This window comes from Myxocyprinus asiaticus, chromosome 31, assembly GCF_019703515.2.
Source record: "Myxocyprinus asiaticus isolate MX2 ecotype Aquarium Trade chromosome 31, UBuf_Myxa_2, whole genome shotgun sequence".
Classification (NCBI taxonomy): Eukaryota; Metazoa; Chordata; class Actinopteri; order Cypriniformes; family Catostomidae; genus Myxocyprinus; species Myxocyprinus asiaticus.
Genome location: NC_059374.1, coordinates 9,042,524 through 9,062,708, shown reverse-complemented (window position 1 = coordinate 9,062,708; position 20,185 = coordinate 9,042,524). Strand labels below are relative to the sequence as shown.

General features: G+C 36.6%; 1 protein-coding gene across 1 annotated transcript in view; it reads right to left on the bottom strand.

The window, feature by feature from the left end:
• The window catches only part of LOC127422211 (teneurin-4), a 427,215-nt gene that overhangs the window by 116,367 nt on the left and 290,663 nt on the right, over positions 1-20,185 (bottom strand). The window contains exons 13-15 of the mRNA XM_051665548.1: positions 19,540-19,740; positions 7,970-8,155; positions 921-947 (exon numbers count right to left, since the gene is read on the bottom strand). Coding sequence (XP_051521508.1) covers positions 921-947; positions 7,970-8,155; positions 19,540-19,740 — 414 coding nt within the window. The remainder of the gene's footprint in view (positions 1-920; positions 948-7,969; positions 8,156-19,539; positions 19,741-20,185) is intronic.

Below are 20,185 nucleotides of genomic sequence, written 5' to 3'. Positions count from 1 at the left end.
GTGCTGCTCTAAGGATGCACTTTTGAAGGATCCCATAGGATAGAAAAATCACAAATGGGATTTCTCGAACTGTGCTCAGATTTGCCAAGATACCAAAATTTGCAATCAGAAGTGAGAGATTTCAATATGAACTCAACCACATAGTCTTATGACAACTCATAATAATTCATACAAAATGGTGAAACTGTAAGATATTGTCCGACTTGGCTTGTATGAAACGTATGACTTTTGTACCCACCAATCAACAAACTGAATTTCAAATCGATACAATACAGGCATCAAATATATACTAGCCTCCGATCCAACACTTTATTTGAAGAAAGGAAACATCAGTGAACAAATTTATTTAGTCAATACAAATTCCTGTTCCAAAGCTCAATGTTTTCTTTTTTCGTGGTAAACAAAAGTTATTTTGTATATTAAAATCATGGTTAGGTTGAGGTTGGTTAAGGTGTTAGACTTAGGGTCATACTAAAATCACTTGTTGGTTAGTTTATTTCTCTCTATGGGAGTAAATGTTGTTAGTTTTTTATGAGGCTTTGTACGAAATATTATTCTGACATGTCATAAGATCTGGCTGGAACTCAAGCACTTTTCATCAAATTCTCCCAAGCCCAAAATAAGCAATGCCATCAACAATAACTGTATAAATCTGCAGTCTCACTGTAAGTCACAATTGACTAATGTGTCAATTTTATTTCTCAGAAGAGATTAAGACAAAAAGCTGAGTCAGAGATGATACTTAAATAGAAGAGATGATACTTAAATAAAACATAATATAGATATCCACTAAGTCTCCTAAGCTGTAAACACAGCATCCTCTGAGCAGTAAAATTTTGCTCTGGGATGGACTAATGGTAAGATCATGGAAGATAGATTGTGAGAAAGGAAGAAAAGATAGGAAAGGAGAAGTGCCATACCTTTCACTACCTTATCCAGATAGTGAGCTTTAGAGGGAGATAAAAGACAAGGACATATAAGGGAGGTTTTGAACAGTGTTGGTTCCATGACAAGACACAGACAGCTAGAAGCATTGGTTGTCGTTGTCCGAACCGTTAACATTTATTGAAACACAGAGGGACTGTACAAGCAATAGCAAGGACAACATCATGCAATACAAGCAACATATCACATCACAGGCTGGGAGAGAGTTAAAGGTATGGTGTGACTGGAGATAGAGAGAGAGATTTGGAAAGAAATAGATGTAGAGAGAAGTCCCGTTTATCACCTTATGTACTACAGAAGTAGATTTTCACTTTCTATGGAGTCTGTATATATAATGCATTATAAAGAAGTTTTCCTTAATGCATTATAAAGTAATTCATAGAAATTGTAAGCCACTATATTTTTTGTAAATAATTCTACAAGTAAAAATAGATATCAAATACTGTAACTGTTCATCAAATCACTGCACCAATCATCCATAATTGTATAGTAACTTCCCTTTATTGGTTTAAGAAAATAATGTTTTAATGGAAAGTCGTATTCTTTATATTTTTATGATGTAGTATCTGTTTAAAAAAAAAAAAAAAAGCAATAAGGCACACAAGGCTGTGCTGTATTGTGAATACTTATTACCATGTACCATGAACAAAAAACATGAATAGGTAAGTATTATAATTTACTGCAGTTTAACTGTAGTGCCTTCTTATGAGAAGATACAACCAGTGTTTTATAAGGCTATATAATTGCATTATAATGCATAAAAAAAATAGAATGCATTATATATTATATCTTTTGTAACATGTTACCTTTACTGGTGCTTTTGAAAAAAAACATGGCAATAAAAAATTGCATACGTTATTTATTATAAGTTATTATATGTTTCATCAGTTTATCATTGTGTGACGATGATAAGATATATAGAAAGACATCACCAGTGTAAAGGCCACACTCCAATCCAAACATCATCTGTCAAAAATTCTGTACATTAGCTCACAAACTACCACATTTACCAGCTTTTTTAAATGTATTTATTTTTATTTATTTTTTTATCCCCTTTTCTCCCCAATTTGGCATGTGACTCTACCCTCCCTAGAAACCGGGCCAATTTGGTTGTTTAGGAGACCTGGCTGGAATCACTCAGCACACCCTGGATTCGAACTCGCGACTCCAGGAGTGGTAGTCAGCGTCAGCTACCCAGGCCCCTACACTTACCAGCTTTAATGTTTCACCCCTTCTAAGAATGTATGGTCCCAGCAGTTGGGATTCTATGTTTCACTTTAGTACATGTATGAGGGACATCAATAATGCATCAGGAAAATATCACAGATACAGAATGCTACTGCTCTGGGCCTCGGTAAACACTAACAGCGCTCTGTGAATCATACGTTAGAAGATTTCTGGTTTCACTGAACTGGAAAGTTCACAGGATCAAAATAGAACCGGTATTCTTCGCTTTGTTCTCCTCTGGTATTTGTGTAGAGCTATTACTGTAGAGTCTCTTCTTCTTTAGGGCCATTGACTGATAAACACAGAGACGAAATCAAATGTTACAGCTGGAAAAAATACGAGTTCAGAATGTGTGAGGTCTTTCTACAGAGCAGCGATGGTGTGGGTGTTTTTCGCAAGGATAGAGAGGGTGAGACTGAGAATGAACAGAATAAAGACAGACACATTAAAGACAGTCTCCTGGGAACCGGACTGTTGATTGGCTTTTCTAATTGTTAACAAAAGGTATTACATGATTTACCCAAGAAGAACATGTTATGGATTAGGTTACAGTAAGGGTCCAGATTAAGGACAATGACCAATTTTAAAGGTAATATTGTCAAACCATGGTAGACTGAGCTGCTTGTTACCAAAATAAATACCATTTGGACACTGTTGTACATGTTAAATAAGCAGTATTTAGCTTTACACATTCAAAGTTTTCAGTACTTCACAAATTGTGTGTTGAGCCCGTTTTGTCTCTGGTAGTGAGGAAATTACTCACTGCTAGTCTTCTTTGCAAATGAAAAATAACTTCTTCCCCTGACCTGTGGCTTACCATTAACTAAATTCTTAAATTCTGCCCCTCACAAAGCCTATTAAACCTGGTTCAACTGCAGGACAGTTTGCTTCTCAATTAATTGGGATGGGCATCATTGTGCAGGGAAAACAAAAACCAACAGTGAAATCTGTAATGACTTATTATGAGTATTATGATATTCCACATTGCACCCTTACAAAAAATTTACCATCGTAATTTAGTCACCAGAGTAGCATAGTTAAAACTGGTATTGTTTCTACAACAAAACTATGGTAATTTGGTATTATTGTTAATGGGAATGTAGTTGAAGCTATGGCTACCATGGTGAATTTTTATAAGGGCAATGGAGCCAGAGCTTAGATGCTTTTCATGCAACTTGGTCCCATAGAATCACGTTACTGTATCTACTGTACATTTTTGTGGCTTGTTGTAAGTATTGATTCCCTTTCACAAAATTCACAAGTAAAATGGCAAATAATCAGTTAATACACACTTTATTTTCTCCCTGTTCCTCACACAATGCTATCTTATGACATATAAACATCCTTACTATAGCGCATGACTTGTAAGGCGATGCATTTTAACTTTTGGATTACATAACCAACAACATTTACAAGCTTATTCGTGTGCAATCAAATTTCACGGTAGCTCTACTGATAGATTGTTGGACTTGTGGTGCACTGCACTATGTAAGAGTCGTGAAGAACATACAATTTGACATTCGAGCCCAAAGTGTCATAGAAGCACCACAAAATGACATTGTTGCTTCAGTAGTTGTGTTTTTCATCTAACATTTGCTTTTTATGTTTAGGTTAAGGTTTAGGGTAGAAAGGTAGGTTTTGGTGATTTAAAACACCATAAAGCATTAACCTTAACAACCTCATCTGTTTGGGGGAACATTTAACTTGCTTTTAGCACCACTCAGTGGATATATCACCTCTGACCTGCCGCAATACGTGTTAAGGAGCCAGATAATATTTCACTTTATTTGACAAATTTTCATTGTGAATCATCTTTTATGAAATTCAAAATAAATATCGCAATAAATAGATACATTTGCAAATAAAAACAGTTACTCTGTTAACTATTTGGTTAATTATTTCGCTTTAATATTTATAAATACTATGCTCATGTACACTAAATATTCCTGTGCAAAATGAGAAGCATTTTTGCAGTTTAATTCCCTGCCATAAAGAATGTGTTTCCAGTGACTGCTCTGCTTGTAACAATGCAAATGTTTGTGTTCAGAATGAACAAATGGAAAGGAATGACAGAGAGGGAGAGGATAAGAAAAAAGACAATGAGAGGGAAGAAATGAAAAGACACCTTAGCACATTCCCACATTAAAATGCATGAAGGCAAGCGTCATATCCTTGAGCAAACCTGTTCATGCTATGCCGAGTTGCACAAATTCAATTACGCATGCTTCTCTCACACCTCCTCGCCTGCCCCTTCTTCCCATCACGACCCCACCCTCACCCGACACTTCACACACACACATACATGGGTCAATGACGTGATGCTTAATTTTTTGTCTGGATCTAAGTTATCCAAACAATACATTTTTAAAATGCTCCTATTCTATGATGTTTTCAATTTCTGAATTAAAATGAAACCAAAAATGAACTATTACTTTATCATTTAGTCACCCTTGTCTCATTCCAAACATGAATGCAAAAAGGAGCAATATAAATCAATATCGCAGAAACTTTATGTCAGTTGTGCGTTCATTAACACGAGTTCTTGAATTTTTTAGCATTAAAAACAATGGAAGATCTCTTATAACAACATGATCTCATGAAAATGTTTATGTATGCATGTGTAAAATGTGGTTCTAGCAAAAGTACATTTGCTTACATTTGCATAAACAGCGAAACACTGAATATTGACAGCATCTAAAACATAATCATTTTACGCATTAACACCTTTAGAAACGTACAAATGTTTTCGTACACTGATTGAATCCATGAATATTTAATTGTTATGAAATGTATAATTAGAGTTTAGTTAAATTTTAAATGCCATCACATTTATTTAACTTACAGTAGTTGTTGCTTTTACCTAATATGACATTATAACGGTTTCATTCTGTACATTGTGATTTCTGCTTCCCTATTCAATTGTTGAAAGGATTGTATCACTTAAAAAGACATTTTAAAATGTTAAAATGAATAAAAATTCTGTAATAGTTTAATTTGTATTTATAAAAATGGGACCCAAAATTTGTTTTCAGAATATCCTGCGGCTTAAAATATAGCTCTGGGTTATGAATAGACCTAGATTCAAGCGTTTTACTAAACAATCTACGTCTCCATCCGCTGTGGTGTCCGTAACAGCCTTAAAAGTTCAATCCCGCACTGATTTAAGCATTACGAGTACAACACAGGTTTTACGGCAGTGATATCATATGCTCATTGGCTCTCACGTGTCTCGTGACCGACTGCAAATTGCCATTTTCTGTGATGTATTTGTTTAAATGTGATATGACAGCGCTTTCACAGAGTGCATCAGAAGATTTTCCATTCCACTCTCTACCTCACACAAAGCTGTTGTATGCCGTCAGCACATCGAATGCATCACATCGTCATTTTGACTACTTTTGTACTGAATTTTTCTGAATTAAAAAAATGCGATTATACAGAGCCCCTTAGGGGACAGGGCGGGAGTTTTTTATGAAATAGTTTAGCTTGCCCTCGCAATAAATTTTGCATGTCCTCGCAAAATTTTGAGTTCCCTCGCAATAGTTTTGCGATCCCTAGCAATAAGTTTTAAATGCCCTTGCAATAGTTTTGCGTTCCCTCACAAATAGATTTACCATGGTTTTACTACAGTAACCATATTTTAACCATGATATCCATAGTGAAATCATAGTGATATTACAGGAAAATGAAAACTATGGTAATAAAAATAATAATTTTGTCACTATCATGGTTTTACTACGCAAATACCTTTAACTATGGATTTACTATAGTAATATTATGGCAACACTTTAAAATAAGGTTCCATTTGTTAACATTAGTAAAAAAAAAAAAAAAAAAAAAATTGTTAACATGAACTGACAATGAATAATATTTACAGCATATCAATCTTGGTTAATGTTAATTTCAACTTTTTATTTTTAAAATCAAAAGTTAGTGATTGTACTATGAACTAACATTATCAATGAAATGTTTTTTTTTTTTTTTATTAACATAGATTAATAAATACCATAAAACATATTTTGTTCATTGTTAGTTAATGATACTTAATGCATTTACTAATGTTAACAAATGTAACCTTATAATAAAATGCTACCAATACTGTAGACTGTAGTAACCCTGATTGTTTTAGGCTAACCGTTTTATTTATTTATTATTATTATTTAATTTTTATTTATTTATCTTTTGACGGAAACCATGGTTTTACTATAGTAATATTGTAGTTCCTATGAAAAGTAAGTTAAGTAACCATGTTTTTTTTTTGGCAGAACCATGGTTTAAATACAGTATACTGTATCCATATAGTAAAATGTCTTTACAATAGATTAACCATGGTTAATCTTGTGGTAACATATTACCATAGTTTTTGTTTCCCTGAATTAGTACTATGGTTTTACTACGAATATCAAGGTTAAAATATGGTTATTTTAGTAAAACCATGGTCTCACACATCTAGTGCGAGGGAACACAAACTATTTCAGGAAATAATTCCCGCACTGTCCTCTTATGGGCTCCGTAAGATTATATTTTTCTGCCTGTTACATTTAATATGATTAAGAAATGGTTAGGGTTAGGTTTAAGGGGTAGGGGTGGGATCAGTGGCTCTTAAATATATATAAATTAGTATACTGTAACAAAAATTATTGCATGTTACGTTTTTTATGTTGTTGAAAAGTGGTTATGTTTAGGGGTATGGTTAAGGGATATAAAATATCTATAAATTAGTAAAAATGTACAAAGAGATTTATTTAGTATAAATACATAATAAATACTGTAAACAAATATTGTTATAATGAATTTCTAAAAAATAAAAATAAAAGTTTCTAAAGCTGTAAATACGTAAAAATGTTTTGTTTTAGATGCTGTCAAAATGAGTTAAAATGTCTTTTTTATTAAATAATAATAATAATACATTTTGTGTAAAATATCCCTTTAAATGTGCACTTAGTAATTTTTTCCTCATTAAAAAAGTTTTACACATACAGAAATGAATTGTAATTTTAAAATATATACATATATAAAATCATGAGCACTCACATAAGACGAAGACACCAGTCACATCAGTATCTTTATAAAAGCTGTTTTATTCTACATGGAGAGTGTCCCTTCAAGGGGGCTGCCATGTTAGGATCACATGACCAGAAAAATACTACTTGCTTAATCTCAGTAACCGTCCTGTTATTTGACACTTTCACTCATTGATTAAAGTAATCATCTCTGACTGTGAATAGTGAATTTCTACAATGGCATTGGTAATTAAAAACAATTGCGATGCTGCATCCATGCCCTAGTTGTCAGTGTAAGTCCAAGATGACATTCAAAAAATAGGCACCTTTAAAGTCAAAAACGTGTAGATGGTGTAACTGTCCGGAGATAATAAAATAAATAAACAATTACAAAATTTCAAGGTTGAATTCTTGAAAAACTGAATGTTGTCATACATTTTTGAATAATCCGTTTTTTCTTAAATAAGAAGTGAAGTAATTCTATTTTAAAATATTATTAAAATCTGGAAAATAAATAAATAAAAATATTCCGCCAGTGTCAGTGTGGCTTAACCAAAATGCAGGTAGCCATTTTGTTGTCATGTGACAAGAAAACAGAGAAGGCCCTTTTAGACCCTCATGTGTCAAAGTCATGACATTCAAAAAATTATGGCACCAACATTAATGTAAAGATTGCATTTCTAAGAACTTGGCACATGTGTTTTAATGTAGGAGAAGATTTCTCCTATGTATAATCTTGAACATCCTTATTTGTCATTGACCCACATATGAATGCCACACCCCCTCCACTTTACCGATTGTGCAGTGCTCTCCATTCCAGCCTGGGCTGCATTCACACTTCCCGTCCTTGCAAGTTCCGTGATCGCTGCAGCGTGGGTGACAAGCCCGTTGCTCACACCCGGTGCCCATCCAGCCCTCATCGCAGCGGCAACTGCCTGCCACGCAGACGCCGTGTCCACCACAGTCGGCTGCGCAAAGCTCTGTGGGAGACAGAGAAAGGAGGGGTGTTGTAGAAGAGTAGATGGGACAAGAAGACAGGGGGTAAAGAGAAAGCAAATCCAGTAGTTATTGTCTGTGATAAGGCGGCCATGCTCCACTACCTTGTCTGATGGCTGGTGAAAAGAAATTCCTGCAACCTCAAAAGGGGGCAATCCCCATCGGGTCTAATAAGACCATTACAAAGCAGGGGGTCTGGGATTGTAGGAGCAGATTTTCTGCCGTGTCTCTTCTTTTTTTGATTCATCCTTTTTTGGGGGGATTCCGCCTTTTGTGCGGAGGGAAGTAGGCAAAAATGAAAGAGAAAATGAAGAAAAAAACTATTCTGACATCCTGCAGAAACATGCTGGATTATGTTAAAGTCAGGTTTACTGCATAGTTAATGAAATGAAAGGCCTAGATGTGTTTAGAGAGACAAACGTTTTTAATATCTTTTTCTAGCTGAGTTAATGAGACTTAGTATAAGGAAAAAGTCTTAACAGAGTTCACAAGTTCAACGTTCTGCACCTTTTGCAAATAAAAATTCCTTCTCTACCTCTTTTTTTTTCTTTTTTTTTTTTTTTTTTTTTTGTGCTAATTTTCTTTCTAAATGTTTTCATTCTGACCTGTAAAAAAAACCAACATGATCACACAAGAAAATCAACATGCTGCTTCGGAATTTTCATGTACCCGAATATCAACCCGTTCTGCCAAATTATTGACAAATGCCATCCCCCATCAGAAATTTTTGCATCAGTTCAAACTTGTTCACCTTTTCCTGTGGTGCTATTGATGTGCAAGTAACTTCTGAAATGCAGGTTTTGTTCCCATGGCAACCAGGAAATATTCACATTCACTTCATCTGGTCACATAAAAAATGCGCTTGATTCTGAGGTTGTATTTCAGCTCTAAAATTAAATTTTTACTCCACTGATGATTAGTTTTAGGGTTGGAGTTTGGGAGTTAATAAAATATACATTCATGTTGACTGTATTACATCATTTACAACTAAAAATACAACTCGCTTTTGGCGCTACCCATCGGTAAGCACACGCACATCAATTTTAGCAACAGAACATTCAACCTCCTGTCACCAAATTCACAGTGTGATCAGTCTAGAAGACCTTTGCATTATATGTGTAAAAGATAAACTAATTTAAAATGTAACGTGTTACACTACTTTTTAACTTTTAACTTGCTTTTTAATGCACTGCTTGTTGCTTTGGATAAAAGGCCAAATGAATACATTTAAACATAAAAGCGTAAAGCATTAATTTAGAAGGCCTACTAAACATCAAGTGAATTTATAAACGTGATAAATTTGAGTGTCCTCTTTACTAAAGCCAAGGGAGCCCAGCACAGAGGGTAAAACAATGATTATGTATTTTTGTCTAATTAGCCAAACCTATTCACAAAATCCAAAAGGGACCCAGGGAGGAGGTCGCCTATAGGCTATTAATGAGTCAATTATGTTCATGTAGCTCCCCGTTTTGTCATTGTTACAAATTAAATGGAGTTAAGTTAGTCTTTTCAGGCACAAACCATAACATGTCATTACCAGATTTAAAAGCTTGATGAAGAAAGAAATCCTTCCCTCTTGCTAATTACAGCACTGGGCCTTTGTTAAATTATGTAAATGTCCTTAATTTCACATGCAACAATTCAATTAGAGGCATCCTAATGGCATTTCATTCAGAGCTGCTTATAGTTGTCAAGGAGACACACGGTTGCTCATTTTCTCTCATTCTTGCGCTACTTTACTGTCCTTCTCTTATTTTGCCTAATATTTCTGACTCTCTCTCTCTCTTACCACACACACACACACACACACACACATATACACAAAAAGAACATAAAGGTAACAGAACAACCAAGTGACAGAATGATACCGTCTGTAAACCGTTCCCGTAACTGGGCTTCACTGCTGGGCAAAGACACTAAGAGCGTTGTACAATAATTGGACAACTCCTTCTTGTGTCCTTTAATGGAGGAGGAAAACTAATTGATGCAGATCTTGATTGTTTGCAACAGCTCATTTCTGAACGTGGTGGAGCTGCCAGGCTGCCCACATACTAGAGCTGAAAGCTTTCTTATTCAATTACTGTACCAGCACTAACCAAAAGAACTAAGAAGAAACAAAAAAAGGCGAGAGAGAGAGAGAGGATTTAATCCTCTTTTTTCAGATCAAAGGAGAGACAAGGCGCAGCCAGAGACCTTTATCTACTGTGTGGTGCTAAAAATGAGTTAAATGTTCTCCCAATCAGATGAGGTTTTTAAGGTTAATGATGTATCAAGTTTTAAATAAAAAAAAAAAAAAATAGACCTCCCTACCATAAACCTAAACCTAACTGAAAGTGACATAAAAAGAAACCACGTTATTTTGAGGTGCTTCTATGACACTTTGGGCTCATGTGTCGACTCGCGTTCTCTTTAGGACTCGTACACTGGTCCTTACCATTGCAGATGTATTGCTCTATCAGTTGAGGTACCACACAATTTGTTCGCATTTGAAAAACCTTATAAATGTAGTTGGTTAAGTAATGCAAATATTAAAATGTATGCTATAAACCTTATTCACGGTAGTGCCATCTTTGATTTTTAATGGGAATGACAACGAGGTTGTGGGGGACAGATTTACCATCTCTTCAATGGCACACAAGGTATAAAGCTGTAAAAAGCTCCTAGATCACACCTGATCAGGGTTGGGAGGGTTACTTTTGAAATGTATTCCACTACAGTTTACAGAATACATGCTGTAAAACGTCATTTGTAATGTATTCTGTTAGATTACTCAAGGTCAGTAACATATTCTAAATACTTTGGATTACTTCTTCAGCACTGGTAGATTTTTTCACTTGTTTTGACTATAAAACTCTGCCAGTACAGTAAGACAAAATACATGTTAAAAATACATTCTCTGAAAAATATCTTATGGAGTGTTGTTTCTAAAACAAGATCAATCAAATTGATCTTGTTTTAAGGATTTCTTTCATATTTTTACAGGAAAACAATAAAAAAAAATTATTATCAAGAATACGATTTTTGCCCTAAGATCAAAGGTCTTACTAGAAAAAAATTAATTATGATCTAACATGAATTTTCTTGATAAAAAAAATGATCGTGCCTGGTAACGTGCATGTAAAATGGCTAGAAATAGCATTTTAGCTTAGTGTAAAGCTGACAATTTACACAAGGTTTTTTTCTATTTCTTCTGCTCCAAACTTCAAACGTACTTCTCTGTCTGCTCGTATGAATCACATCATAAGAAAGTGTCTCACCGCTGTTCAAATGCACTTTGGATCACATCATTTATATGTATAAATGTTTTCCATCAGAAAGGACTAAATATTAAATGAAACACATGACAATAAAATGCAAAGTAATCTCTTCAGTAATCAAATACTTTTTGAATGTAACTGTATTCTAATTACCAATGATTTATATTGTAACTGTAGTGGAATACAGTTACTAATATTTTGTATTTTAAATATGTAATCCCATTACATATATTCCATTACTCCCCAACCCTGCACCTGATTTTCCACAACTCGTGTTGTCTGGAGTTTTTTGTCTACTGAAGGATCTTGGAAAGCTGTTCAACCAATGTTTTGTCTGTGGAACGATCCAGAAACACTTTAAACTGCAGTACAGCCCATTGAAGAGACTGTACATCTAGCCCTCACAGCCTCATTGTCATTCCCATCAAAAATCAAAGATGGCGCTGCTGTGAATAAGGTCTATATAAAAAGTGTTTCGATGTCAGAAGATAGCATTTTGTGAGGAATAGGGTGTAAAGTGTTTACCTGTGATTTGTGTGAAAGAGAATAAAAGTAATTGTTGTTGTTGCACCTCTAGTTTTCATTTCATTAGGAAACTGCCACTACACATACAATGAACCACGTAAAAATAATTTTGAAAAAATTTTGGTATAGTAATACAACTCTATGAGAGCACGTTGACTATAACAGTAAATTTGTTACATTTGCTGTGCATTTTGCTTGAGTGGTTAAATGCATTAGCGTACAGCTGTCCTCCTTTTCAGCAAGGCAATACTCCGTCTTAATACAGACCCTTGAAGGAAAAGTAGAGGTGGGTGGAGGAGAGTGCAAGCTTGTCATAATTTAGTCATGCTGCCTCTCTCGCTTGAGAAGCCAGGCTTTAAATGTCTATTTCCAGCAAATCCTTCAGATTACTTAATAGGTCAGTCTGTCTGTTTGGTATTAATGTGAAATTTAGTCACTGTTGTGTTTTAAAAGTTTGCTGAAGCACAATTATCATTAGTTGTGTGATCGCTTAAAGCTTTGTGGTGTTTATGAGAGCAGTGGCTAAAATAACAGTATTGCATTACTGTTTTTGAGTACTTATCAACAATAGATATTTATAATAAACTGGTTTCTGTTTCAAAATTGGTTTAGTAAAACAGCATTTGGCTTTCTGCCTTATGTTATTGAACTGTCTGGTGAAAAAAAAAAGCCTAATATGTAAAAATATATTCAGGTTTGGGAGTAACGGAAAACATGTATACGGGATTATGTATTTAAAATACAAAATATTAGTAACTTTATTCCACTACAGTTACAATTTAAATAGTTGGTAATCAGAATACAGTTACATTCAAAAAGTATTTTGGTTACTGAAGAAATTACTTTGCATTTTATTGTCATTTGTTCCATTTAATATTTAATCTGTTCAGGTAGAAAACAAGTATCCATATAAATGATACGATCCAAAGTGCATTTGAACAGCAGTGAAACACTTTCTTAAGATTTGTTACATTCATACGAGCAGACAGAGAAATAATTTTAAAGTAAGTTTGGTGCAGCAGAAATAGAAATAAACCTGTTAATTGTCATGTAAACTTTTAGCTTTATGCTAAGCTAAAATGCTATTTCTAGTCATTTTACATGCACCTATTACCAGGCACATATTTTTTTTTTTAATAAAAACAATCCACATTAGATCATATTTTTTTTTTCCTCTAGTAAGACCTTTGATATTAGAGCAAAAATCTTATTCTTGATTAGAATTTTTGTTTTTCAGTAAAACTCCTTTAAACAAGATAAATTTGCTTTCTCTTGTTTTAGAAGCAACACCGCATAAGATATTTAGGTTTCTCAGAGTATGTATTTTTAACATATGGATTTTGTTTTACTGTACTGGCAGATTTTTTCAAAACTAGCGAAAAAATCTGCCAGTGCTGAAGAAGTAATCCAAAGTATTTAAATTACATTACTGACCTTGAGTAATCTAATGGAATACATTACAAATTACATGTTACAGTATCTGTAACAATCTGTTGTGGAATACATTTTAAAAGTAACCCTCCCAACCCTCCATATACTGTAGTCTGAACTGAACCCAATTGGTGGCATTTAAAAAAAAAAAAAAGACAATTATACACCTAGGTCAGTGTTATGCAAATGTTATAAATGTGTTCTAAAAATTCCTGACACAAATTTTCCATTCTTGGGGCATTTTTAGAAAATGTAGGTTTACAGCAAAAAAACAAAACAAAAAACATTTACCCAATATACAAAATATAGTGTATAACAAACATACAACAAAGTATATTGTATAACACATTTTAATGAAAAAATATATATATTTTTGAAAATTAAAATTTGACTATTACTTTTGATTAAAATCATTTGGATAATATTAAAATAAATGCATCATTGCTAAAATGTGAATAACAAAGGCACATTTTATACTGATAAATGTATATTATTGAATATTAAAATATAATAATAATAATAATAATAATAATATTAATAATAATAATATAATATATTATTATATATAAACTCAGCAAAAAAAAGAAACATCCTCTCACTTTTGTAATGTTGCGCTGGCAATGACGAAGATGATGGAGTGAAGAACCCAAGTGCAATTTTTTTAACAAACGTGAAATCCAAAAAACCCTAACTAATGTGAAACATAAACATAAACATGAACTAGACTATAAACTTGACTTAACATAAACTTGACTTGACTTGACTTGAATATAAACAATGACTTAACCTAATATGACAACGTTACCAAACACACAATACCTGACACCCGACAATAGAAAACATGAGGGCTTAAATACTTGGACATGGGAGAACCATTGAACAAACAGAACTCTAAACAAGATAATCAAACAATGAACCAATGAAAACAAGACACATGAACATGGAGGGAAAACAGGACATCACATGACCAGGAACACATGACATGAAACAGAAAATTAACTTTCAAAATAAAAGACATGAAATACATGAACCAACAAAATACATGACATATCCCCCCCACTAAGGGGCGGCTCCCGACGCCCCAACACATGAACAAAACACATAAAACATGACAGAATTTTCAAAGTTCAACAGGGAGCTGGTGGGGGGGGGGTCTTGAGGCATGGCTTGGCAGGGCATGGAGCATGGGATCAGGGCGGAGCCTGTGGGAGGTGGAGCCATGAGAGGCTTGAGGGGCGGAGCCATGGAAGGCGGAGCCGTGAGAGGCTCAAGGGGCGGAGCCATGGAGAACTGGATACCCGGAGAGTAGCCAAAGACTGGAAGGACTAAGGCAGTGCCGGAGGCTCGGAGGAGCAAGGCGGAGATGGGGGATCAGAAGACTGAGGCAGAGCTGGTGGGACTGAGGACCAAGGTGGAGCCGTAGGGAAGGAGGTCCCCGGTGGAGCTGACGGATCGGAGGGACAAGGCGCAGCCAGAGGATCAGAGGACCAAGGCGGAGCCAGGTGACCGTAAGACCAAGGAGGAGCCGGAGGGACGAGGGAGCCCAGCAAAGCCAACAGGCTGAAGGACCACAGTGGAGCCGAGGGAATGCAGAGCTGAGGCAATGTCGAGGGACCGACAGGCCAAGGCGGAGTCCAGGGCTCAGAGGGTCCATGCGGGGTCGGAGGGTTGAAAGTTCCCCTTGCCTGCTCAGGAGAACTAAGGGTGGGTACAAGGCGGGAACCATCTCCAGGTCCAACTGCTCAGATGTGGCCATGACATGGCATGTGGGGCAGTGGTGGCTCAGCGGTTAAGGCTCTGGGTTACTGATCAGAAGGTCGGGGGTTCAAGCCCCAGCACCGCCAAGATGCCACTGTTGGGCCCTTGAGCAAGGCCCTTGACCCTATCTGCTCCAGGGGCGCCGTATCATGGCTGACCCTGCACTCTGACCCCAGCCTAGCTGGGATATGTGAAAAAGAAGAATTTCACTGTATATGTGCAAATGTATAATGTGTGATAAATAAAGAAAATTATTAATTATTAATTATTATTATTAATTATTAATTATTAAAATTATTAAAAATTATTAAAATTATTATTATTATTATTATTATGGAACAGACTCAGGTGTGGCTGTTATGTGGCATGGAGCATGCTCAGGCGTGGCTGTGACGTGGCATGACGTTGGACGCTGGCTCGTCGACCATGACGTGGGACGCTGGCTCGTCGACCATGACGAGGGACGCTGGCTCGTCGTCCACCTCCCCCACAATGAATGGCACTTCCTGACTCCTCCTCCAGGTGATGCGTGACCTAACCAATGAGCTTACTCATCCCTCTCATGAGCGTACATCAGAGAGATGTACAGAAGTGAATATTTGTAGTTATAAAGTATATAAGTATTGTTTTGTTTCTAAAAATAATCAATCGTTTGCGTTCAGAAGAACTTTATTTGTCGACTGGAGTCGTGTGGATTATTTTGATGCACCCTAAATATGCATTTTGGACCGTTGAAAAGTGGAGGACATTAACTTGCATTGTTTAGAGGAGGAGGCCTGAAATGAAATCCTAAAAGTCTTAAATTCTGTTTTGATGAAGAAAGAAACTAAGATACATCTTGGATGGCATGAGGGTGAGTAAATTATCAGCAAATGTTCATTTTTGGGTGAACTATTCCTTTAAGTACTGCAGTGCATCTCCTCCTCATGGACTGCACCAGATTTGCCAGTTCTTGCTGTGAGATGCTACCCCACTCTTCCACCAAGGCACTTGCAAGTTCCCGGACATTTCTGGGGGGAATGGCCCTAGCCCTCACCCTCCAATCCAACAGGTCCCAGACGTGCTCAATGGGATTGAGATCCGGGCTCTTCGCTGGCCATGGCAGAACACTGACATTCCTGTCTTGCAGGAAATCATACACAGAACGAGCAGTATGGCTGGTGTCAGGATGAGCCTGCAGGAAGGTTACCACATGAGTGAGGAGGATGTCTTCCCTGTAACGCACAGCATTGAGATTGCCTACAATGACAACAAGCTCAGTCCGATGATGCTGTGACACACCGCCCCAGACCATGACGGACCCTCCACCTCCAAATCGATCCCATCCAGAGTACAGGCCTTGGTGTAATGCTCATGGTCGGAGTCCAACCATTACCCCTGGTGAGACAAAACCACGACTCGTCAGTGAAGAGCACTTTTTGCCAGTCCTGTCTGGTCCAGCGAAGGTGGGTTTGTGCCCATAGGCGACGTTGTTGCCGGTGATGTCTGGTAAGGACCTGCCTTACAATAGGCCTACAAGCCCTCAGTCCAGCCTCTCTCAGCCCATTCCTGGTGTAACTCGGGCAGCTGCTGTTGCCATCCTGTACCTGTCACGCAGGTGTGATATTCGGATGTACCGATCCTGTGCAGGTGTTGTTATACATGGTCTGCCACTGCGAGGACGATCAGCTGTCCTTCCTGTCTCCCTGTAGCACTATCTTAGGTGTCTCACAATATGGACATTGCAATTTATTGCTCTGGCCACATCTGCAGTCCTCATGCCTCCATGCAGCATGCATAAGGCACATTCACACAGATGAGCAGGGACCCTGGGCATCTTTCTTTTGGAGTCTGTAGAAAGGTCTCTTTAGTGTCCTAAGTTTTTATAACTGTGACCTTAATTACCTACCGTCTGTAAGCTGTTAGTGTCTTAATGTTCGTTCCACAGGTGCATGTTCATTAATTGTTTTTGGTTCATTGAACAAGCATGGAAAACATTGTTTAAACCCTTTACAATAAAGATCTGTACAATTATTTGTATTTTTACAAAATTATCTTTAAAATTCAGTGTCCTGAAAAAGGGACGTTTCTTTTTTTGCTGAGTTTATATTACTTTTGATAAAAGTTTGGATAATCGGGAAAAGTTCTAGTCCATCTGCTGGCAACTTCTATGACAAGTTTTAACAACAATGACAAATTTACATTTTTTAAATATACTGTATATTTATGAATCATAAAATACATATTTTTTATAAAAATTGAACAATCCTAAAAGTTTTAGTGCATCAGCTGGTTTCAAACAACTTCACTAAATGTATTGCTTATTTGTGAGGTTTTTAAAGGTGCCTTGTCTTTCACATTATCAAAACCACAAGTGTGAGGCTCACATCTAGTCTAATGTAAGGCGATATCAGTGAATCATCTTACATACAAGTCAAAGCACCATATCCATGGGGTGCTGTTTAACAGAACCTGGCTCTCTGCTTTCGCCATGGGGTGCTAAACCCCTTGCGCTGTATCAAAAACTTTTCACCCCCACCTCATGATGGAGGACTAACTAACGTTAAAGAAACAGCTTAAATGCGGAAAGGTCTCTGTGAAATGGCTAGTCAGGCGTGACGGGGAGATAGGTCGAGGAGAGGGGACGAAATTGTTTTGAAGCCATGCAGAATTTTACCAAAAGGTCTTGTCTAGTAGAGATAAAAGAATGGAAGTGGCGCAGTGGTCACTTTATCGAACAACTTTCTAAATGGCTGCTTAAAGGATAGTTCACCCAAATATTAAAGTTCTGTCATTATTTAGTCCTAATGTTTTTACAAACCCATATGACTTTTTCTTCCATGGAACCAAAAAGGAGATGTCTGGCAGAGTGTTGGACTCAATCACTATTCACTTTCATTATATGGGAAAAAAAAGATGCAATGCAAATCAGTAGAGAATGATGAAGATTCTGCCTAACATTTTTGAACTATCATTTTATTTCAGCTTAAAAAAGAAAACAACCCCCTATTAGAGAGAGAGATAGAGATTTTTTCTGTCCCCAGAATGAACAGGCTGGGGTGCATTTTTTTATTACACAATGCATATTGTCGAATGTTCTAAATTTCAAATTCAAAAATTAAAATTCTGGGGGGCCTGGGTAGCTCAGTGGTAAACTACGCTGGCTACCACCCCTGGAGTTCGCTAGCTCGCTAGTTCAAATCCCAGGGCATGCTGAGTCACTCCAGCCAGATCTCCTAAGCAACCAAATTGGCCCGGTTGCTAGGGAGGGTAGAGTCACATGGGGTAACCTCCTCGTGGTCACTATAATGTGGTTCGTTCTCAGTGGGGCACGTGGTGAGTTGAGCGTGGTTGCCGCGGTGGATGGCGTGAAGCCTCCACACGCGCTATGTCTTCGTAGCGACGCACTCAACAAGCCACGTGAGATGCGCGGGTTGACGGTCTCAGGCAACTGAGATTCGTTCTCCGCCACCCAGACTGGCGAATCACTACGTGACCACGAGGACTTAAATGCACATTGGGAATTGGGCATTCCAAATTGGGAGAAAAAAATAAATAAAATTAAATTCTGTTTGGTTTTCTGATACAAAAACAAAGTGTTTTCCAAAACAATTTACATACAGTATATTGTTTTCTCAGAAGTCTCCCAATCACACAAGCTGAGAACATTAAGGTAAATTACCTGGATCATGAAATTACACCCTGACACCTATAGTCACTACTGCCATGGCAACTGGTGGCATGGAGATTAGCAACGATTTGCTGCATCAAGTTTCATATAGACAGTTTACAAGATTTTTACATGAATCAATTCATGCACATACATGCATAAATATGAGATGAACCACTCACAAAGAGATACATTCAAAAACACAGGTTATGATTTGACCTTAAGATTAGTACAAAGGTATCCTTTCCTACATAGTGCACTTTCAGACACAGATATGTGATATAATCAAACTGGTTAAGGGGTCGTTGTCGGAGGTTATATTTATATGATTATGAAGACATAGGTTAGACATTGGGAAATAAATGTTTGAAAGAAATTGACATTTGCTGTTACAGTGAAACAAACTGAAAGCTCCAGTGCCCATTCATTGTAATTACGTGAAAAGAGCGACCAGTACATTTTTCGAAAGGTCTCCTTTTGTATTCCAAAGAAGACAGAAAGTTAAACAGTTTTGGAATGACATGAGGGTGAGTAAATGATGACAAAATGTAAATTTTGGGTGAACTATCCCATTAAAAATACAATTTTAAAGATTTTTTATTAATTTTATGTTTTTGCCATCTTGCAACTTTCATTTGAAGTTAATATAATAAATTATAAAATACTATTTGAAAAATCTAAAAAAAAAAACTAAACAAAAAAACAAAGTATATGATTGTAACTTTCATATTTATTCCATAGTACTGACCTGTGGAGCAGTCATGACCTGTCCAGTTGGGGTCACAGTTACAAGTGCTCGTATCAGCCAAGAAGGTCCCATGTCCAGAGCACTGTTCCATACAGGAGGCACGTGGACTCTCGCATCCAGGACCACCCCAGCCGACAAAACAGTGACACTCTCCTCGTACACAAACACCTCTTCCTGAGCAAGTGGGATCCAGGCAGTCCACTGCAAGAAAAATAAATATGCATATGCATATATTTGTATATAAACACATATACAGTACTGTGCAAAAGTCTTAGGCACATTAGATGTTTCACAAAAACAATTGGTTTAAGATGGTTATTTATTTTTTATTTTTTATTTAGATTAGATTCAACTTTATTGTCATTGTGCAGAGTACAGGTACAGAGCCAATGAAATGCAGTATACAATACATTTATATCTTCAGTTACAGTATTTAAATAGGAAATATACATTTTAGACTCCCAACATTCCTTTTGCAAATAGAATAGAATAGAATAGAATAGAAGAACAGGGAGCCTTGCAACAGATGGCATGGCCCCCACAGAGTCCCCCACTGAACATCAAGTCAGTCTGAGATTACATGAAGAGACAGAAGCAATTGAATAGCCTAAATAGATAGAAGAACTGTGGCGATTTCTCCAAGAAG